Raw genomic sequence first — 18,834 nt, 5'->3', positions numbered from 1 at the left:
CCATCTGTGTTACATAATCACAGACAACACTATCAGCCCTCTCACAATGAATCCTCTTCCTGAGTTTATGTTTTGCCGGGAGTGGACAAGCAGAAACCGAAAAGACCCGCTGGGAAATTTACAGCAGCCCTGAGTCAAAGCGGTTTGGAAAAGACCTCTAGAGGATGTGGATTTTTGTTTACATAGCTGGATGTTTGTTTAAAGTACAATTTTGGTCAAAAAGGAAACATATATAAACAATGGAAGATCAAAGTAAAGTCGATCTTATTTCAAAGAGTTGTCTGCACAAACAATCAACAAATTCTACCTAATTGTGTGAAAAGAGAAATCTACCTCCTGATCTCCTTTAATGTAGAACCAAATGCACATTTGTTAGCAAGTGAAGTTAAATTAATCTGGTGGTATTATAAGTAAGTAAGTAATTTTTATTTGTATAGCGCTTTTCCCTCCCAGGGTCACAAAGCGCTTAAACAATCAAAACAATTTTCAATAAAGGGTTATCAAAGTGTTTTCTTCCCCGGGTGATAAATAATCAAGTAATTTGGTAAGTCGGTGTTTTGTACAGAGAGCCTGTCTCTTGACCCGTTTAACCATTGGTTCAGGAGTTTAAACTGGTAGAACCAGTTATGGGTAGTGATGGTATGATGTAGCTACATTAAGCCCTATAGAGCAGAGAGGGCCTTTTGATGGACTCTGGAAATAAGGACACTGCTTCATCTAACCATTACTAGTTGGAGGAGTTGTGTATTCCCAGGTTTTAATCATGCACGCCATCACCACAGTGTCGAGTTGATCAATACAAGTTAATCATTCTGATTAAATCCAAATAGAATTCTTTCTGAATTGGCAGAGACAAAATGATTATCAACTCCCAGGGTGTCTCATCACTCATTATAGCCTAGCGACACAGCTATTATGTAACGCCTGCTGGTTAAACTAAACATTAAACACACACAAAATCTCACGGGATCAACTATCACAGAAAAAGAAAACTCACACAAGATCATATGTTGATTTTATTCTCAAAAAACTTTCAATCCATTTATACTTAGAGGTGAGAACATCTGTGAGGTGATGCAATCTACACACACTTTGAATGAGCCAATATACAGAGAGTATCTGCTTCAACATTGTTGTCGCTCTTAAAAAGCACCTCAACCAAAGAACTGTTCAACAGCAACTGAACAATAAAAAGTGTGTCAACTGTGAATGAAACTTGTGTTGATCTTCAACAATCTGTGATGCAAAATTGTCTTAAAATTAAGGGAACTGAGAGTTGTTTTTTTAATGCAGTGCTGAATAATATAACAAAAACAAAAACTAACTGGCTGAACATACTTGATTCTTTACTCCTTGAATAGAAATAACTACCTTTCATCCTATCTATTCTTTCCGTTCATACATTCGGGTTTGACGATAAATAACGTACACATTCCTGCTTCATTTCCCCTTAAATGCTCCTTCTCTTCAATTGATGTCCAGATTATGGAGCATTTACAAATTATTTATAGTTTCACAAAAAAATAAAACATACATTGTCACAACATGAATCACTAAAATCACAAAAAATATCCATGCAATAATGGGTGCAAACACACAAATAAATCAAGGGCTTTATTGTATATATATATATTGCATATATTAATTATTTTCAATAATCACTTACCATTGTAATAGATAGATTGTTTAATTAATCATTAAAATCAGCTAATTAAAGTTGAAATATAAAATATTCCATTGTAGTTATTTAAAATGGAAATGTGTCCAATCTCTAATCCAAGATTTAAACAAATGAAATGGTTCTACTTCACTAAATAATTCAATTAATTCATATTGATTAATTCATAGGTAGGATAGGATTCACCATAGACACCGTATTCTTCCTTTTTCCTTTCATTTCCCAAATGGGTCACAAGCTCACCTAACCAGTGTACCAGCCTACCACTTTAAATTCCTGATCCACAAGTAAATGATCCTTTGTTATGTAGTTTTGAGCCAACTATATGCATCATTCACCATCTCACGCTACAAACCTGTCTTACTAGGTGGGATTTGAGTTTGACGTGCAGTGTTTGTTCGGCAGTGACCAGATAATCGAAGAGAATGGTTCAATATCATATTTCTTTGATTGATTGAGGAAATGATTCTGTAACTGAGACTCTAATTCAGTGACTGTTTTATTAGGTCAAGCCTTAAAATCTTTTTAGAAATTAATTCGAATTGGCAGGACATTGACAGATTTAACCCCTGAACGTTAATTACTGCTAATACTTAGCATGTGTACACGCAACAAAATAATCTGATTAAGGCAATATCAGAGGACTTTAACAGTCAGTCCTGGGTCACAGACAGCCAAACAAACAACAACAAAATAGTTAAGCCAGTCATACCAGAACATAAACGAGTCTACTCCTGGGTTATTGTCCACCTAAGACTTTCTCTTCCTGTTAATCCTAAAGCATGTCCCCTATTATGACACGTGTCCTTGTCTGATTGAATGGAGCTACGCTATACATGCAGAACTGAAGGATCTTTATCAAGCTATTTACTGAATATATCTTCAATATTTAGATCAAAGTGTCTACACGCATTAAAAAACTCTTACTTGTACATAGAAAATGGTTTATAAGACTTTTGGTAGCAAGTGGAAAAAGAGGCTGAAGTTCATACTTGTTGATCAGGTCAGTTTCTAAGATGTGATTTTATCTTGTGAGATGCACATGTTAATTTCATATGGATGAAAATATAATAAAATATGTTTTAATCAAATGTATCAATGCACTTTAGGATACCCAGTTAGAGTAGGATTCCATCAAGGATCCACCCTTAGCCCCTTAATATTTGCAAGTTTAGGGAGGAACCATGATGTTCTTGGATGATATTGTAATTCGAAAACAAAGCGTACATGCAGGTGGAAAAATAGCCCGGTGTCATCTGTGACAAAGAGTAGTAGCGGGTAAAGGTGACAGTTGTGTTACCTGGTATGATTTGTAGTTCAATAACATTTGTTCTGATACAAGAAGCCGTTAGAAGATTTGAAGACGCTCAGGTTTTCATTGGCGGGGACTAGAAAGGACAGAATTAGAAATGAATACAGCAGGGGAGCAACTCATGAAGAGAAGTTTGCAGACATAGATGATTGAGGCATGTCTTGAAGATAAACCATTGACAAGGTAAGACATCCAAACATTTATCATAGATCTTACTGAATGAATAAAAGTGTGATGGAAAATGATCAAATTTGACATATGGGTACCTCAAGACTTTTGTTAGACTTTTTGCACAAGTGAAATTATTTGTATATAGAAATAAATACCCACTTACATACAGTACAATAAGTAAAATAATTCATATTTGATGTTGTGGATTTTATTTTCGGTCCAATTCGATGTATGTGTCTAAGAACTCTTTTGAAATCCTACTTGATTATCAGCCTCCACCGCAAGCCTGAAGCAGATGTGAAGTGACACGAGTGATGATGAGTACCACATCCCACGGCCCACTGAACACAGCAGGGGGTGTAAACGTCTTCATTGTGAAAAGAATAATTAGCCGAGAGCAGTTGATCTTTTGTCTTCTGGCTTCTGCACAAGATGAAAACACATAAACATCATCATGAATAATTGTTGGATGGCTTCTTTGTTGATGGCAGACCTGCCAAGACATGAAATCTTTGGACCACACTAATGATGTTATGAATAGTACATTGAGGATTTATCGAGCTGCAATGGGAGGGTGTTGCATCAACTGTGAAGTGTTCTGGTCCATACCAAATTGACAGTGTTAGAGTAGTTTCCTAGGGTTGTAGGTGAGCAAACTGTGGAGACCTTTGACCTGTATGTCTAAAGCCAATGAGAAGAGGGGGGCCCTGTTGGCAGATGAGGCTGCCATTTTCTTGGCAGGGATCCATAACAAATGCCAAAAGAGTTCACTTGGCGTGTCTGGGACCGAAAAGATGGCAACGGAGGACGACTGCTGGTTCTCCCTTGGCGTTTCCACTCTGCTGGGGGTTCCGGCAGAAGTTTGCGCTCTGCTGCTTGTCTAACATTTGTGGCGATGCTCTGCTGTTGGTTCTGACGCACAAAGGCTTCATCCACCAAACCCAGAGGATGTCGTGAAGCAGCCTCCCATGGGGTGAGGGGTTTGCTGCCCCTCTGCTGCTCCACAACCTTCTTGGAAGACCATGTTGGATGCCTCCATGAGGAAGAGCCAGGCTGATGACCCCTGACGGAAGACACTCTGGCTGATGAGGACTGATATACGTTTCTGCCAAGGACCTACAAAATAGGAATTTCAGTTAAAGTTTAAGAAATATTTTTTTCTCTATCACACAACACATGTGAGCACATCTGATTAAGTAATAATTGTAGTTATTGACATATCACAGTATATTCCAACTATATTTATCCATCATATTTTAAACAAATTAATATACAAATAAATACAATTTAATACAAAAACGGAAATAATACTTCACCTCCTTGAAAGGATAACAATGAAAAAAAGGTATGACTGTTTAAAACGTTGTTCATATAAATGCATATTGAGGACTTCTGCTTTCCTGATTCAGTGCAAGGATAATGCTGCCCCCCTGTGACATGATGTGTAAGAACATGAAGCGACAGCGAGCAGAAACTAATAAAAATGGAAGTTGGAGAAGAAAGACTGCAGTGATGAGCACAGAGTGACAATAGAAAAAAGCTGTTGAAGACTTGGAAGTGCATGTCGTTTGAATTCTCAGCTTGAAAAGTAAAGTCTATTCAAAAAAATGAGTTTTAAAAATACATAAATTAATTATGGCTTTATGACAACTTGAGGAACCATTAGCTATGTAGATTTGTAGATTGTATTACTCACAGGTACAGTGGTGGTATGTGGGGGACGTGTAATTGTGATTGCATCCAATGTTTAATATCTTTTATATGTCTGTACCTTACACGATCTTCTCTAAGAAAAAACGTTGTACTTTGAAAAAGGGCGTTAAGCTAATAAGCCCCGTTAAAAGACAGAAACAAAAGTGGACTGATTGTAACATGTGATATGTTTATATTGAGTTCAGGGTTGTGACACCAAAAGAGGGGGTTCCAATGGTTTGCTGTACAATTTAATAAGATGTTGTAATGTTTTATGGTCTCACATTAACTGTACCATTTATCATATAAGATATTTATGAATTGACAACAACTAAACTGCTCAACACATATTATATATATAATTTGTAGATCAAAGCAACAGGAATGTATCAAAGTGTTTATAGTAACATTCATGTTAATCTTACCTCATTGTTGAAATATGATTTTGCAACTTATGTCTGGCAGGTTCTGTAAATGTAAGTGTTGAGTAAATAGAGAAAGAAATACACGTGTTATGGTCCAGGTAAGAGAAACGAGTGCAATAGGATCAACTGAAGCAGACTTGAAATATTATAGACATGCATAAGAGAAGAGAAAGAAAAGGCAAGAAATGATCAGAGACTATTTAATTGCAGTGAAATGTATCTTACAGAAAGTGTACAATCAGGGAAACACAAAGTGAAAACATGAACATTTTAAGCAGCCATTAACCAAAAGAGTAGTTTGAATAATTGTATCTATATTTTTCATTTATATCTAAAATGAGAAACAAATCAAAAACATTTCACTAAAGTTTTAAAACAATATATAATGATTATATACGCATATATCATTAAAAGTAATACATAATATATCTCAAAAAAATTGAAATGTAATCCAGCACTCCAAGCACCTCAGCGCACCCCCTCAGGAAACAGTTTTAAATATAGAGGCAAACATGATGCAACAGCTGACACCAAGCTTTAAATACAACCGCTAGCATTTGTGCTAAAGAGACGATGGGCAGAAGCAAAACTAGAAACGTCCAGTGGAACCTCTGATGTTCAACTGGCAAAAGCTAAAAGGCTTTTTTTTTGGAAAAAAAACACTTGCCGTCATCCTTTAACCCTTTTCAATTGTCCTATTGTCATAATGGTGATATTACTTAAACCAGCATTACTAATTTAATTTTTTACCCTTTTACTTGACTGAATAACATTATGATCTAAGTATTTACAAACTCTGGGGTCAGTCTGGGACATTTAATCTAATTGATTATGACAAGCATCTTCAACCTCAATAAATCAATCTGAACTTACACTTATCGACCATTTACATTGCTTTCCTTTTCTTCTATATCATTTACCCCTACATACTCATTGGACCACCTAATCATATACAATACCTACTCATCGGCATACTTTTCCTACAAATATTTTTCTGTTTTACGCTGGTAAGTAATAGAAAAGTCTGGAGATTTGGACATTAAACAGCTAGTTTTATGTGTCTGAATTAGAGAACATTTAAGTTATCCTAACAGAACTACTCTTTCTCAGCTCCAGGAGGTTTCCACACCAGTGCTGTGCTCTTAGCTGTATACTTGGGCTTTGGAGCAGCCGCAGGGTGGCTAGCAGTTGCGGGTTCTGTCTGTGCAGCTGCTGTGAAACTAGGAGGTCCGTAGACATTTGGCGACTGTTGGGGGAAGGATACGGATGGAGTAGACAAATAGGGAGGACTAGTATTTTGTGGTTGGTAGGGGAGATTGGGCTGCTGATAGGAAAAGTTTGAAGGCTGTCCTGGTTGAGGTTGAAATGCTAACGTGGGAGTTTGTTGATATTGTTGGGGATATGCTTGTTGATAAGGACCAGAAGGAGGTTGCTGATAAGGATTTACTTGAGGATAACTGTTAGGAAGTTGATGGTAGTTGTTATCATGAATTATAGGTTGCATAGGCATCCCATACATCTGTGGGGGGTATTGAACGTTGGGTGATTCAACAGGCTGAGCATTAACAATTTGTTCATAGCTAACTGGCTGGTTTTCAATAGGTGGGTTTAAAGGTGATGAGTTTGGCTTTGCAATAGGTTCCTTAGCTACCTCCACTGCTGGACCATAAGTAAAAAGTGATGCATTGAGTTGATATGGTTGATGCTTCATAACATCAATTACATTAAGGGGTTTGGGTGCTGGCTTAGATTTCTGATCCTTGTCTTTTTTCTTAGTTTTATTTGATTGACCACTTGAAGGGGGTTGTTTAATTGCAGCAGGAGGGTAAGAAGGTGATTGAATAGGATTATATGCGCGTGAAGGTGGAGCACGTACATTGGGAGTGTATTTCCACTCGTTTGGTAAAGAAGCTGCTGGTGATGCTGATCTGCTTGCCTTGTTTGCTTCCACCGTCTCAGAGTCTACAACAAACTTTTCCATGCGAGACTGCCTTTTAGCAAACATATCAGCTCCCTTTCCCCTGACAGGTGGCATCTCGTAAGCCGAGTTTGGTGGGGGATTCAAGAGAGTGGCCATGGGGTTGACAGGTGGGGAATCTCTTGGAGGATTAGGGTAACTGTTGATCCGTCTTGGGGTTTGACTTGGTGGGGTATTTTGACGTGCCTCCCAAGGTTTAGGAGATGGTTGTGTATTCACCAGCGAATCCTGCTGAGGCCGTGGAGCCCAAGAACTTTGGACGTGTGGTTGTGCAGGTGACCAAGTAGGTATCTGGGACTGAGGAGGAAAGCTTGAAGGAGGCTGTTGCCAATTTGTTTGTGGTGTGGGCCCAGGAGGTGCTGGCTGAACCCAGGTTGGATGATGGGCTTGGCTTTGCTCTGCTCCCCATGAATTCATGTTGTGTTGACCTTGTTCAGCAGGATTCTGAGACCATGGAGGTTGGGATTGAGTCTGGGAAGGAATCGTTGCCCAAGAATTTGAAGGAGCTTGAGGATGTGGTTGTGGTTGTGGTTGTGGTTGTGGTTGTGGTTGTGCCTGAGGGACTTGAACCCATGGAGGCTGAGGTTGAGCTTGAGGATACATAGATGCCCAAGCATTGGGAGGCTGTTGTTGCTCCTGGGGTTGGGGTTTAGGTGTAGCCCATGGTGGTTGATTTTGCTCGGTTAACTGGGCTGGTGGCCAAGTTTGTTGTGGAGCCTGTTGCTGGTGGGGTGGTTGGACCCACGGTGGTTGTTGTTGAGGCGCTGTCTGATTTTGCTGAGCCCAAGGCGGCTGTACTTGGGGTTTTTGCTGACATTGTGTCACCCATGGTGGCTGTTGTGGTGTCTCTCCTTTGGGCCATGACCCCTTCAAATGCTGCTCCACCGATTCCTGAGGTTGACCCCAAGATGGTGGCTGTTCCTGGAGGCGGGGCTCCTGCATCTGTGCCCATTGTGGTTGAACTAGCTGGGGTGTTTGAATTTGGTTCCAAGGAGGTTGTGCAACAGGCTCTATGTTTGTCTTCTCTTGTGATACGTTCTCAGATGGCTGAATTTGGGGTGTCCAATTGTTAGATGGGTGCTGCACTTGTCCCTGGGTTCCAGGATGCCCAGTGACCCATGGCTGTTGTGAAGGAGAATGACTTGGTACTGGCTGTTGAGACTGGGTGGAATAACAGGGCATGCTGGTAGACTGTGTTAGTTTTTGTTCTGGAACCCAATTTCCCTGTGGAGGATTGTCAGGTGGGGGATTGACAAGACAGTTGTCTTCTTGGGCTACTACTGGCTGTTGAGTTACAGGCTCTGTGGGTGTTAATTTACCTTCCTCCTGAGTGTTTTCTCTTGGTATAGTGTCTTGTAACACTGGTATGGGTGCTAACTCAGGTACAGGTTCACAGATTTGTGAAACAGGGGCATTATCTGTGGTTGGGACTGCTGAAGGTGTAGATACATCAATTTCCGAGTGTTGAGGAATTTCCTGATTTGAAACTTCCATTTGAGGCGACCAAGGGAGGGTGTTTGGATTGACCGATGGTTTTGGTGCTACAGGTGGTGGAACCTTGGGTTTAAGACGTGAAGACTGCAGAAAATTACAAGCTTCAGCTCCAAGGCTAAGGTAGTCTTCTTCGGGACAAGGCTCAACCCCCGACTTCTTATCACCTTTGTTAAGAAGATTCAATAAAGCTGGGTTCGGTGAAACTTTTGGCGCCTCCTTAAATGTGAACATTGGTTTTCCTGCCATCCTCTTCTTTGAATCCAGTAGGCCAGATCTGAATGCTGGGGTAGAAATACGTTCATCACGTGAAGCTATTTGTTCACCCTGTCCAGAGTAAGAAGGAGCTTCCATATTTTGGGCAGAAAAAGGTTTTGCTGTACGGTTGTCATGAGAGCTCTGGATTTCAATGGTTTGCTGTTGGCCATTCATCCCAGAGTAGTGTTGAGTTTGTTGTGTCTCCTGTTGTTTATACATTTGCTGATGTTGATAAAGCTCTTGCTCATATTGCTGCTGCTGCTGAAACTGCTGTTGCTGCTGATACTGCTGTTGCTGCTGCAGCTGAAACTGCTGTTGTTCCTGATACTTTTGTTGTTGTTGGTGCTGCTGATACTCCTGTTCTTGATGCACTGCCAACTGCTGTTGGTATGACTGTTGCTGTTGGTATTGCTGTTGCTGCTGCAATTGTTGCTCTTGATATTGCAGCTGGTAATGCTGTTGCTCATAATACTGTTGTTCTTGGTGTTGGTTGTATTGTTGTGAGTTTTTTTGGTGTATGTTCACATCGATGTAGGTGTTATCTCCGGTAGCCTGTATGTACGACTGTTCCATCTTCATCTTGCTTTCTTCCTTCATGCCCTCCACCGGAATGCCTTGACGTCTAAGATCTTCATGTTCTGCAGCGATCTCATCCATCCTCTGCCGTCTTTGGGCAAACATCAAGGCACCCTTACCCTGGGTGTCTGGTAAACATTCCATAGCCACTTGATTCTCCAGATTCTTCTCAGTCTCAGGAAGACCCTTTTTCAACTCGAGGGTTGGTAAAAGGCTACTACTTTGGGAAACTCTTAATAAATCCTTCTTCAATTCCGGGTCAATCTTAAAGTCAAGAGCCTCTCTTAATTGACTGTCTTCTTTTGCTCTGTCGTCTTCTTCTTCGCTGCTGTACTCTGGATTGTCGTAACCTGTGCCGTAGCTCACAAGTGTATATTTTTTGGCCCTCTGTTGATGCTTCTTGAACATCAACACCCCCTTGTTGTTGGGATTATTCGGCGCTGCAGTCAGAAGCAGAGCAATCCGTTTACATTTGGATTTGGCGTCCTTTAACTGCTTCTCAGACTGACTCTCCCTGCGCCGGAGCCCTGTTGAGACAAGACAAACAGGGTTAGCTTTAATAGAACATAACTATTGGTTGAAGTGGGAATTAAGATGCATCCAAAATGAAAGAATTTAGATTTATTTCTGTCAAATGTATCCAATGTATCAAGTCAATTCAGTGAGGGAAGTATTAAAATGGAAATGTCAGTCTAAATGAGTTGGTAAATTTAAAAATAAACGTTGGAATTATTTGGTACTGCCTTGTATCTCAATGGCCCCCCCTTTACACACCCTCAGTTTGATGTCTTTTCTAAAATGAAATTGATATCCCCTTTCCCACACCCACAACACTCGGCTCTAAAATGGGTCTTCAGTGACCACATTGATGTCGGACAAACGTCACTATTTTAATGCACAAGCACGTTTTTTTGTTTTTTTCAACTTTTCATTCACGTATACAAAGAAATTAACATGGCAACAGCACAGTGTCAAACAAATAAAAACCATGTGCTTTGATATTCGGGTCCAGATTAAAATAGTGATGTAAAAATTAAATATAAATAAAGAAAATAACTGTTTGGTTCTGTTTATTTATGTAATGGCTGAAATGTTCAGTTTGCTTTGTCGTCAATCATTTTTAATTTAAGAATACTTTAAAAGTAAACAGTATTTATTCCATTCAAAAAACAGTATAGAGAACTTAATTAACATTGCATGCTGAAAATTACATCAGGGCATTATAGTTATATTATTAGCTATCAGTCAATTTTCTCCGAGATGAAAATATAAGAAAACTTGAAACTTTTAAATCCACTGTTATCTTGTGATTCTTCCAGTTATATAACACCAAAGGCAGATAAAAAAGAAATCTCAGAGTCACTCAAAGATTGTCTCATGCAACTCATACAAAAAACATCCGGCAAGCAGACCACATAAACAACAATATACTATTATTGTTGATAAATTAAAACAAATGAAGTACTTTTGATCAAAGTTCTACTTGGACTAACCTGAAGGTGAAGCAGGCAGCAGGAGTGAGTGCTGAGCTCACTTCTTTAGCTCAGTTAAAGCAGCCAGTTTGAAAGGATCAGGTAACGGGCAGAGGCGAGCATATGCTGTTGTCTGTCAAAGGGCCACTTCTGCAGTCATCATCAATGAGCTGAGGTTATATTCGTGTCTCGGGGGAAACGCCTCAGCCACATTTGTCATTTGTTCTTGAGACTAAATAATTCCTTCATCCAGTCAGTTGACTGACAGCGAGCTCTCACACTGACGTTTAACTTTAGCTCATATTCAGCTGGGAAGTGACTACATAGTAGTCATGGTCAAAGACCTGAGTAACCTCTTCACTCTGCTCTGACACACACTATTTTAAGGAGAATACAGCATGTGTGCATGCTTTGGCTGGCACACATGCTGTTGACAAATGTAGCTCACCCATTACCTTACAGCTCCCTCTTACAGCCTTAAAATCCTATTTCAATTGGCTTTAAATAATTATCTTGTCCTATAATGTAATTAACCACAATTAACATAGTGTTACTCATGCAAGTCCACATTGGTGTTATTTCACACTTCCACACTCATCATACTCACTGGCGGTCTTTGCGCGGTGCTTGGTTCGATTGTCTTGACCACTCTCCGAGTTGGAGTCGTCCTCGTCCCCTGCTGTTCCCTCTTCTGAGGGAACCTGAAAGGAGATGCTGAAAGAGCCGGCAGGGACAGGGCTGTGGCCCACTCCTCCCTCGTCACCTTCACTCTGGGTTCCACTGACCTCTGGCCCGCCAAGCACATCCCCTAAACTCTTGATGCCCCTCCCTGTTGTTGAAGGCTGCTGGAGAATGACCTCCACCTGCCGAAGCATGGAAGGGGAGGCGAGCAATACTCCATGCTGGCTGAAGGACTGTCTAACAGGGAGGCTTTTGGTGATCGTGTACGTCTTGTCAGATGTTTTTCCGGGTGATGGGCAACCCTCGACCCCATGTGCGCTCCCAAGAGATGTGCACGTTTCAGCCAAAGACTGATCAGAGAAGGAAACCTGGAATTCAACCATGTCCTCGGGAGAGAGGTACCTCGTTACACTTGCACATTCCTTTGGGTCTCTGACACATGATGTTTTTTTCTCCTCCTTCTCCACGGAGTCACAGATATAGAGGTCCGCCCGACTCAAGGGTCGGTCCGCCGAGGAAGAAATGTGGCAAGTAGTGCTCTTCAAGGTGTCGCTACAAGAATCCATCTCACTTGTGGATGATTCCTGTGACTCCGAGGCTCTGTTGGGGCTAGCCCCATATCTGGAGGAGGAATAAAAGGAAACGAGAAGGTTTTTCAGATTAATCATATCCTGCATATACAGTACACTGATTTATTTTTCATGCTGACTCAAATAGACCGGATCCTCTTCTTGCAAATTGAAAAGAAACCATACTGAAATTAAGTATGGTGTTTTACAAACTAAGATGAGTATGGAGTTAATATCTGCAAACTTAAATAGAATATATTATTATTATTATTATTATTATTATTATTATTATTATTATTATTATTATTATTATTATTATTATTATTATTATTATTATTATTATTATTATTATTACTTTAATGTACACCTGTCAAAACATCCATATATTTATGATTGACTTTTCTTCTTGCAATACAAAAGCTAATGATGGGCTCATGTAAAATGTATTTAATTTTAAAGTTTTTCCAAACTTGCCTCCAAAGGTTCCTTCCATGAATCTGAATATAGTCAAATAGGTGTTGTGGATTCTATTATATTTTATGTTATTCAAAAGTACTTGTAATTTATCAAAGAATGACTGAAGCAATTTAAAAAAAAAATGTTCATCATTTGAATCATCAATGCGTGACATTTGTTTCAATGTTAATGAAATGAACATTTTACAAATTGATATATTGGTGTAGACTAATGTGCAAAAAATCAGTAGACTGTTTTATTTAAATAAAATATGTATTTTATGTTTATACGTTTCATTTGTACTAACAGCCACACAAACAACCTTCTTTGCTGTTAACAATCAAGTGTATGTTCTTATCATACCTTTTTACCAGCAGCTGTAGCGAATCCAGCGGGGTGTCCATAAGTGCACGAGCCTGAAGTAAAGTCAGGTCTGCGCACGGTTCACCGTTCAGAGACACAACCTCGTCTCCTTCCATGACTCCTGCCACAGAAGCATGTCCGCCATCTTCAACCTTAACAAATGATATCAAGAACGAGAAAATGCTAAAAACATGCAGCATACTGTTAAACAGAAAAACGAAATATATACTATTGAGTTTTCTGATTTAACCGTGTAATTATTTTGACACACAATGGTGGGTACAAAAACATTTTCAATATTTTGCTGTAAAGAAAAGTGCAGTTGACTTATGCAAAGTTAATCTGATTGACAATATGTATCGTGAGAGTTTTTTTTTTTTGCATTCTACTCAGGTCGTTCACTGTATCGATACATTTAGAATGTGTTACAGTGCAAGTTATTTTAATAAACCATTAGAATAACACTTGATTATTGCTTCAGCTCAATATGCTATAGTACAATAACCTCAAATAAAACATTTAACACTCAAAATGCTCGGTTATTTTCATTACCCATTTTCTGTCTTGATTTAGAGCCAGAACGGTTTTAGACAGTAAGTTATGTGGATTGAACACGACAGCATGTGTTGTCATTTACAATGTGTTGGTTTTGAACTTTACATTTATAGAGAGTCTGTATATGGCCAAGTCATGCAACAAATATATTTTTTATATTCACATTTTCTGATTTAGTGACGAGACCATAAAGTTTGTCCATCAATCCTTGTTTTCCATAGCCAAGCATTTACAACCTCAAAATAATCTTTTACCATTTGTAGCATTCGATAACATGTTTTTTGCCAGTACAGATCCAGTTTGTTAATATTTAAAATCACATTATTGAAATTGTGATGTCAGTGACATTGAAGGAGAATTGTTTCTGCCCCTGTACTTAGTGTGAGCCAACATTCGTTGACGAGTTGGGTTAGCATTTTCACCATTACCATACAACTATAAAACCAAAGTCTCCCTCATCTTCGATATTCTAAATGAATACTTTGCTATGCGTCATTGATAAAACCGTCCTCTCCTATAACTGCCATGGATATTACCTTTCACCACGACATCTGTTCCCAATTGTCAGAAGCTAATTCTGTTTATTTACGCCAAACACTGGGTGTTTGAACCAGTTTACAAACACAGTATTTTATAGAGTAATTTTATAGAGCTGCGTTCCACTGCTTCTACACTGTGAATACAAGCCCTATAAGGCAGCATGTGTTCCGTCCACAAGAACAACCACTTGACTTGCAGGGAGACATAGCAACTCTTCAGTGTCCAAAAAAGGAGTTTAAAACCTTTGTCATTGTCTCACAGCTTGAAGAAATAACAGAGGATACATAATGCCATGTTTAAATAGGACTATGCCACACGGTCCAATTGACTTGGGATTATATTTTGCAACATTCAGATAATAAAAAAGACAATAAAAAACAATTATAATTGTCAATCTAAAAACTCATGTTTGTAAGCCTTCACAGCCACATGCATTCACTTCAATACTGCTCCAACAAAAGCTGATGTAAGCAATTATGCAGCGTCGACTTTTCCATAGTTGTTGTGTTTCTTTTCGCTGCTTAAGTAGACGGATGGTCCAGCTCAATCCTCTTTACTTTCTTTGAGCAAAGTTGCAAAGTTGCAGGTTAACATGACTGTTGGCTTGATGCCAAACAGCTTTTGAAACAGGTGATACAATTTCAACACAAAGCCAATATTTACACATCAATTCGACTGCTCACTCCTGGCAGGATGAGGACGTGTCTGACACCATCATCAGGACTGTCATCATCTGTCACGTACTTTCTCAGTCATTTCAGCTGCAATCAAAATAAAGACCGAGCAGGATGATTCTCGTAGATATAATCGGTGAAAAGGGAAATTATTCTTTTTTTTCTGAATTTTACATGAGAATATCTTGCACATTCTCGCGAGTCACACCTCTATATTAGTTTATTGTGCATCCATGTAGCTTGATACCTTCAATATTGACATCCCTTCCATAGTATTGCCTCCATCCCTTACTTTCTTCCCCAGCACATTTATGAACACTAAACGTTGAGTGTAAGTAAGTAAGTAATTTATATTTATAGAACACTTTTCCAGACCAGGGTCACAAAGCGCTTAAACAATCAAAACAATACTCAATAAAATATATACTTAAAAGGTCAAGATAACACCGAGATAAAACAGGAGTCTCAGAAAATCGAAGAAAAGCCTGCACGAATAAAAATGTCTTGTGAAATTGTCAGCTATGTCCAACTTGTTTGGAAATGTATATACAAGTATATATACATACTTTTTCAAAAGGGTACATATATTAGGTAAAAGGGGTAGAACAGGAAGTTTAGAAAATCTCTACTTTAGTTAAGAATGGATAATTTTTGAGATCTTACAAAATGGTCTCTTTCACCACTTTTTATTTTTGTGAAAAACTTTCATTTTTGGTGAGCTGTCGGTTAATCTTCTGAACCTGGCCTGAGTTTAATGCTCCCAAAGAGGATATCTCTTATCTTCAATTTAGACTTCACAGTTTAACCTTCTCATTTATACTGTATAATATAAAACAGTGCAGCTTACGTAAGAGTAAGTAACTTCTTTAACAGGCACAAAAAAGAAGAAGAAAACCCAGACTCAGAGCAGAACTCAGTGTGGAAGTGGGGAACTTGAGAAGAATAAAGGAGGTATATATCTAGTGTAGCCTACTGACTTCCTCAAGAAACATCTTAAGACATTTTTAGTCGTGCAGGCTTTTCCTTGATTTTCTGAGACTCTCTGTGTTATCTTGATGTTTAAAGTATATATTTTATTGTTTTTTGTTTTGATTGTTTAAGCCCTTTGTGACCCTGGTCTGGAAAAGCGCTCTATAAATATAACCTACTTACTTATATATCTGGTGTATCAACAGGAAAAACAGGGTAATGCCACTTGTGTCCAGAAGAGGGCAGAACAAGCTCAGAAAAGAGTAGACGCCTGAGGCACAGTGAGGCACCGTTAGGGGGGGAAGACAGATGTGATGAGCGCCTCCTCATCTGCTTCTTCACCCATGACCTGGGTCAAATTTAGTAGGGCCGGAGCTCAACACCAAAAAGACCAAAGTGCTAAAAGTGGACTTGATAACAACAGAGCTCAAGTGTGTATTTGTGTTGTAACTATGTTTTATACAATAGACAATGAGAAGAACTATCAACTCTAGACCTCAAAGATGAATGATGGCTTCTGATTGGCAAGAACCTAAAACTAAAAACTAAAGAGGATTTAAAAAAAAATTCACCATCACGTTTTATGATGTTTTCCAGGAGGTAAGAATCTAAGACATTAACATTTTTACAACAGAATGAGGTAAAACGTGTTAGTGTCATTTCTTGTCTAAGGAACCATGCATGGCTTACTAAAGTTGTTGTGAAGGAGTTTGTTTTGCTTTCGTAGTGACCTCATCAGCCGAAATGCTCGGACCAGGCTGCCAAATCACAAGAAGCGTTCAACCTCCCTTATAAGGTTGTGGATCCTTCCACTGTGTATTCCTCTGAACAATCACCTTCACCCTGGCAACACGACCAGAGTTCAGCTTCAAGAGAGTATGAGGCTTTCAAGTACCTCTTTCAGTACAACACAGATAACACTAGCAAACAAAATTGAAGTCCCTCAAAAAGAGTCTGAAAACACATGTGCAGACAAAAATGAGCTGCAGGAAATACAAATCTTCAACTTGTATTACATCAAGTCGAATAAACAAAAATGTAAAAAACAATACAATAATTTTGTTACTCTTCACATTTTGTAGTCATTTGACTTTCATACATCACAAATGCTACATTTTTTAAATACACAATGAAGGTCTAGTTTTGTATTTTAAAATTCAACTGAAGTATTTGACTGCAGATATTCCTTTTATATTTCTTTGAAATTCTGGCCCTCCTTTGCCTGAACTTAAATAATGACAAATATAAACAACTGCTGACTCGGCCAATTAATAAAATGAAAAAAATATATATTTTTCTTAATGCCTTTAAATTGTATTTTAAATGCTAAATGTTAAACAAGAATGCAGTTTCTTAATAAAGCTTCAATAATTTATCTTAAAATGTGCATAGTCTAAAGAGTAAAAATGTACTGATATGCAGAAGTACGTATTAAAGTATTTATTGTTGATTAACTGAAGCTGCAAAATGTATCAAGAAAAACTTCAGATTATGTGTGTGTGTGTGTGTGTGTGTGTGTGTGTGTGTGTAGCATCTGAACTTTCATCACCTAGCTACCCACTTCTTGTGTTTTTGTTTCAGCTGAAGTCAGTTTGAGTGATAACTGATCTCAGCTCTCACTAAACTTCACCATATAAGGTCCCAAGAAAGTCCAGCACCAGAAGAAAACCAGTTTTACAGAGAGGAATGTTTTCCCTCCGCCGTGTCAAAGCACAAATCTGACTTTCTTTTTAAAAAGCTATATCAGTGAACAAAAAATGTTTTACCTGTGAAACCAGAAAAGGCTTATAGGTGTCCCCGTCTCCAACTCTCAGGCTGAACCCCCAGGGTGCACCGCCATGCAGTCTCAGACTAATGTATTCTCCGAACCCCATCCTGAGCCCGACAGCAGCGAGATCCCCCAGATGTGCAGCGGAGCAGAAACTCTCGATACTGTCAGAGATACTACTGTTTTGCTGATCCTCCAAAATCGTGAGGGAGTCCTGCCCGCCCGTGAACGTCACGGCCTTGACCCGCCCCCACGGTCTTCTGGTTCTCTGGATCCTTTCAACTTCACTATTTAATCCATGAATGGAGGGGGAACTGAAAGACACTCCACATGCGTATAGTCTTGAAAAAGTGTTGATGATACATGTAAGGGTAGAGTCCGACTCCATTTTCTAAGTGGTCACTTGATATAAAGTCACTGTTGTGAAGTTTCATGAAATCAAAAGAAAAAGATCATGAATGGCAAAATGATAAGTAAACTGAATTATTAAAGAAAGCAAAATTGCACAAAAGCACTTTAAAAATATTTTGGTATATTACTTGATTTAGTAATTTTTAGTTTTTAATTTTTCTTAATTAAATGACCGGTTCATTTTGAGGGATAAATAATATTTACAAAAAGGGGAAAGTAAAGGCAGAGAAAAAAATAACAAATTTGTCAAAATATGTTTTTTTAGATACTTGGTTTCATGGTTATAGTCGGATCTCATGAGGGCCGCATTGTTGCAGTCAAAGTTAACCCTTATGTTATCTCTGGGTCAAGGTGACCCAGAAGGCCCGCGAACAAATGTGTGCGAGGTATCCCTTGTGATATCTCTGGGTCAAGGTGACTTCGAAGGCCAGCAAACAAATGTGTGCTAGGTATCCCTTGTGTTGTCTCTGTGTCAAGGTGACCCCCAAGGCCCGCGAACAAATGTGTGCGAGGTATCCCTTGTGTTGTCTCTGGATGAAAGTGACCCAGAAGGCCCGCAAACAAATGAGTCCGAGGTATCCCTTGTGTTATCTCTGGGTCAAGGTGACCCAGATGGTCCGCAAACAAATGAGTCCGAGGTATCTCTTGTGTTGTCTCTGGGTCAAGATGAACGACCTCCACCACTGCATATGTATTTCTGGAAGCCAGGGAGGTCATTTATCTTGACTCAGAGACAACACACGGGTTAACACATACACAACTGTTCAATACTAGATCTCTACTCATTCACAAAAT

At 39.0% G+C, this 18,834-nt stretch overlaps 1 protein-coding gene across 2 annotated transcripts; it reads right to left on the bottom strand.

Moving 5' to 3' along the window:
• Positions 1-998: 998 nt before the first annotated feature.
• Positions 999-17,794, bottom strand: synpo2a (synaptopodin 2a). Of its 2 annotated transcripts, XM_087789458.1 has the most exons (5): positions 17,627-17,794; positions 13,123-13,274; positions 11,661-12,355; positions 7,155-10,108; positions 999-4,277 (listed from the first exon to the last, which is right to left on the bottom strand). In XM_087789458.1, the coding sequence occupies exons 1-5, from the start codon at positions 17,732-17,734 to the stop codon at positions 3,843-3,845; spliced, it is 4,344 nt and encodes a 1,447-aa protein (XP_087645584.1). In that variant the 5' UTR covers positions 17,735-17,794; the 3' UTR covers positions 999-3,842. The 2 variants fall into 2 exon arrangements, with proteins under 2 accessions (XP_087645584.1, XP_087645583.1); XM_087789457.1 differs by lacking the exon at positions 999-4,277 and having other exon boundaries at positions 5,324-10,108.
• Between the last annotated feature and the right edge of the window lie 1,040 nt (positions 17,795-18,834).

The sequence above is a fragment of the Callionymus lyra genome, chromosome 4 (genome assembly GCF_982586985.1).
Source record: "Callionymus lyra chromosome 4, fCalLyr1.hap1.1, whole genome shotgun sequence".
In the NCBI taxonomy this organism is placed as follows: Eukaryota; Metazoa; Chordata; class Actinopteri; order Syngnathiformes; family Callionymidae; genus Callionymus; species Callionymus lyra.
This window is presented reverse-complemented; position numbering and strand designations above follow the sequence as displayed.

Excerpts from the sequence above, each read along its gene's own strand:
- synpo2a (XM_087789457.1), bottom strand. The coding sequence starts at position 17,734 with ATGGGGTTCGGAGAATACATTAGTCTGAGACTGCATGGCGGTGCACCC. Across the intron at positions 13,275-17,626 it reads AGCCTTTTCTGGTTTCACAG|GTTGAAGATGGCGGACATGC; the intron begins GTAAAACATTTT and ends TCATTTGTTAAG. Across the intron at positions 12,356-13,122 it reads CTACAGCTGCTGGTAAAAAG|ATATGGGGCTAGCCCCAACA; the intron begins GTATGATAAGAA and ends TTCCTCCTCCAG.